This window comes from Penaeus monodon, chromosome 34 (assembly GCF_015228065.2).
Source record: "Penaeus monodon isolate SGIC_2016 chromosome 34, NSTDA_Pmon_1, whole genome shotgun sequence".
Lineage (NCBI taxonomy): Eukaryota > Metazoa > Arthropoda > Malacostraca > Decapoda > Penaeidae > Penaeus > Penaeus monodon.
Window position 1 is genome coordinate 31300719 of NC_051419.1, and position 1944 is coordinate 31302662.

Genomic DNA, 1944 nt, shown 5'->3' on the forward strand with positions numbered 1-1944 from the left:
AAAGTCTAGTATTTCAAAAAACAAACATACCTAAATCAATACCAGCCCTCTCCATCTCATCAGAATCTAGGAGTGAAGTCCCTTGCTGCGTCTCGGACCTTTCAGTCACATGATTGACTTTCATGGGTCGGCCTGCTAGCTCAAATCCATTCAGTTGCTCTAAGGCTTTCTTGGCATCATCAGAATTGTGGAACTAAAAAAAAAAAAAAAAGGGACAAGGGTTACAATCTATATAAAGCTGTAACAGGTTCATGTTTCTACAATTTATTTGTTCGAAATTTTAAAATAAATCCATATTTACAATAAAGCCATTCAACTCATTCAAACTCAATATCATCAGAGACAAGTAGATGCCCATAATCTGGTACTCACTGTGATAAAGCCATATCCTTTTGATCTTCCAGTCTCAGAGTCCATTATCAACTGGATGTGATCAATTTTCCCAAACGGTTCAAAAATACCCCTAAGCATGTCCTCTGTGATGTTAAAGTGCAGCGAGCCAACATAAAGTCTCATGGGACCTGTTGCCGCCTTCTGGTCTTGCACTGCCGCTGTGTTGGCAGCACGGTTCTTCTCTGCCTGTGTTGGCTGACATACTATTGGAACGCCTAAGATCTTCTGACCTGACAAACCAAGAGCCTGTGCAAAGAGGAATTAACATTTTAATGATCATATAAATGCCACAAAACAGTCACTCCACTGAGACAGTAAACATATGTTCATATGTGTACTAACAAAGACCTCAAAAAGCCCTGGAAATTCTCCAAATAAATTTTCTAAACAGGAAAAAATACTGCTAAATTAATGAAAGCTAGGAACACAAATTAATTCAAGTACATTGTAAGAGAAACAAGTCACATCATCTGAAGTCTTGACACTGGGGTAATCTGTCATGGATAAAAGAAGAAAACTTGACACTATGTAAGTGGGATAACTCATAAATCCAAATGGGAAAATTCTATGCAAATTAACACTACCATTACAAACTCCTCCTGGCCGTAACTTTCAAGAGAGGGCTTAAGACTAAAGCCATAAGGACAGACTCATAATTCTGCAGTATTATGGGATCAACAAATCAATGCATTCACGCATGAACCGACTATTAATCAAGATTTCTGTACACTTACCAGAGGGACCGATTCTACATCCACAAACTCAACATAAGCAATACCCTTTGATCTACGGGTTTTTGCATCTGTTATGATGCGAACATCATTCACTTTGCCCACGACGGAGAAGAAGTCCTCTAAGTCCCGCGACCGGATCCTCGAGGAAAGCTGCATGCAGAACACAGTACGTGCATCTCTCTCCTCTACAGAAAGCTCCCTGTGGAAAGGCAAGATTTAGTTATGAAAGACAAACATTACTACATAAACATTATTCTCCTCAACAGAAAGGTTCTTGTGAACATTACAATTTAGTGATTGAAAATGTTGTGTATTCCTGTTGTAAATAACTTACACTGTCACTTTAGTATAAAACAAGCAGTAAACCTTGATACATGAAAAACAAAGAATTGTCAATGTGCAAAAACAACTACTTTCAAGTAAGAACCATAAACCAGAAAGAAACCATGAGTTTGCTTGTCATCAATGAATACCGTTCTCACTTACAGTTTTGGCGTTTTACTCCTGGAGCGTGAACGTCTACGCTCTCTACTGCGGCTCCTCCTCCTGTCTCTACTGCGGCTTCTCCTCCGGCGCTCTCGACTACGACTCCTACTGCGGCGGCGCTCCCTGCTGCGACTCCTACTGCGGCGCCTGTCTCTGCTGCGACTTTTGCTGCGGCGGCGGGAGCGGGATCTCCGTTTACGGTCTTTTGATCTTGATCGAGACCTCTTCCTCCGGTCCTTGTCTCGAGACCGGGAACGCGACTTCTTTCTATCTCTGTCTCTGGATTTGCTGCGCGTTTTCTTCCTCCTGTCGCGAGACTTGCTCCTAGAGC

General features: G+C 41.8%; 1 protein-coding gene across 1 annotated transcript in view; it reads right to left on the reverse strand.

Annotated features, from left to right (window-relative positions):
* LOC119594720 (RNA-binding protein 39-like) overlaps nucleotides 1–1944 on the reverse strand; it is a gene marked incomplete in the record, with an annotated part of 10596 nt that overhangs the window by 2399 nt on the left and 6253 nt on the right. Inside the window, 4 exon segments of the mRNA XM_037943780.1 lie at nucleotides 31–193; nucleotides 373–639; nucleotides 1128–1326; nucleotides 1614–1944. Coding sequence (XP_037799708.1) covers nucleotides 31–193; nucleotides 373–639; nucleotides 1128–1326; nucleotides 1614–1944 — 960 coding nt within the window.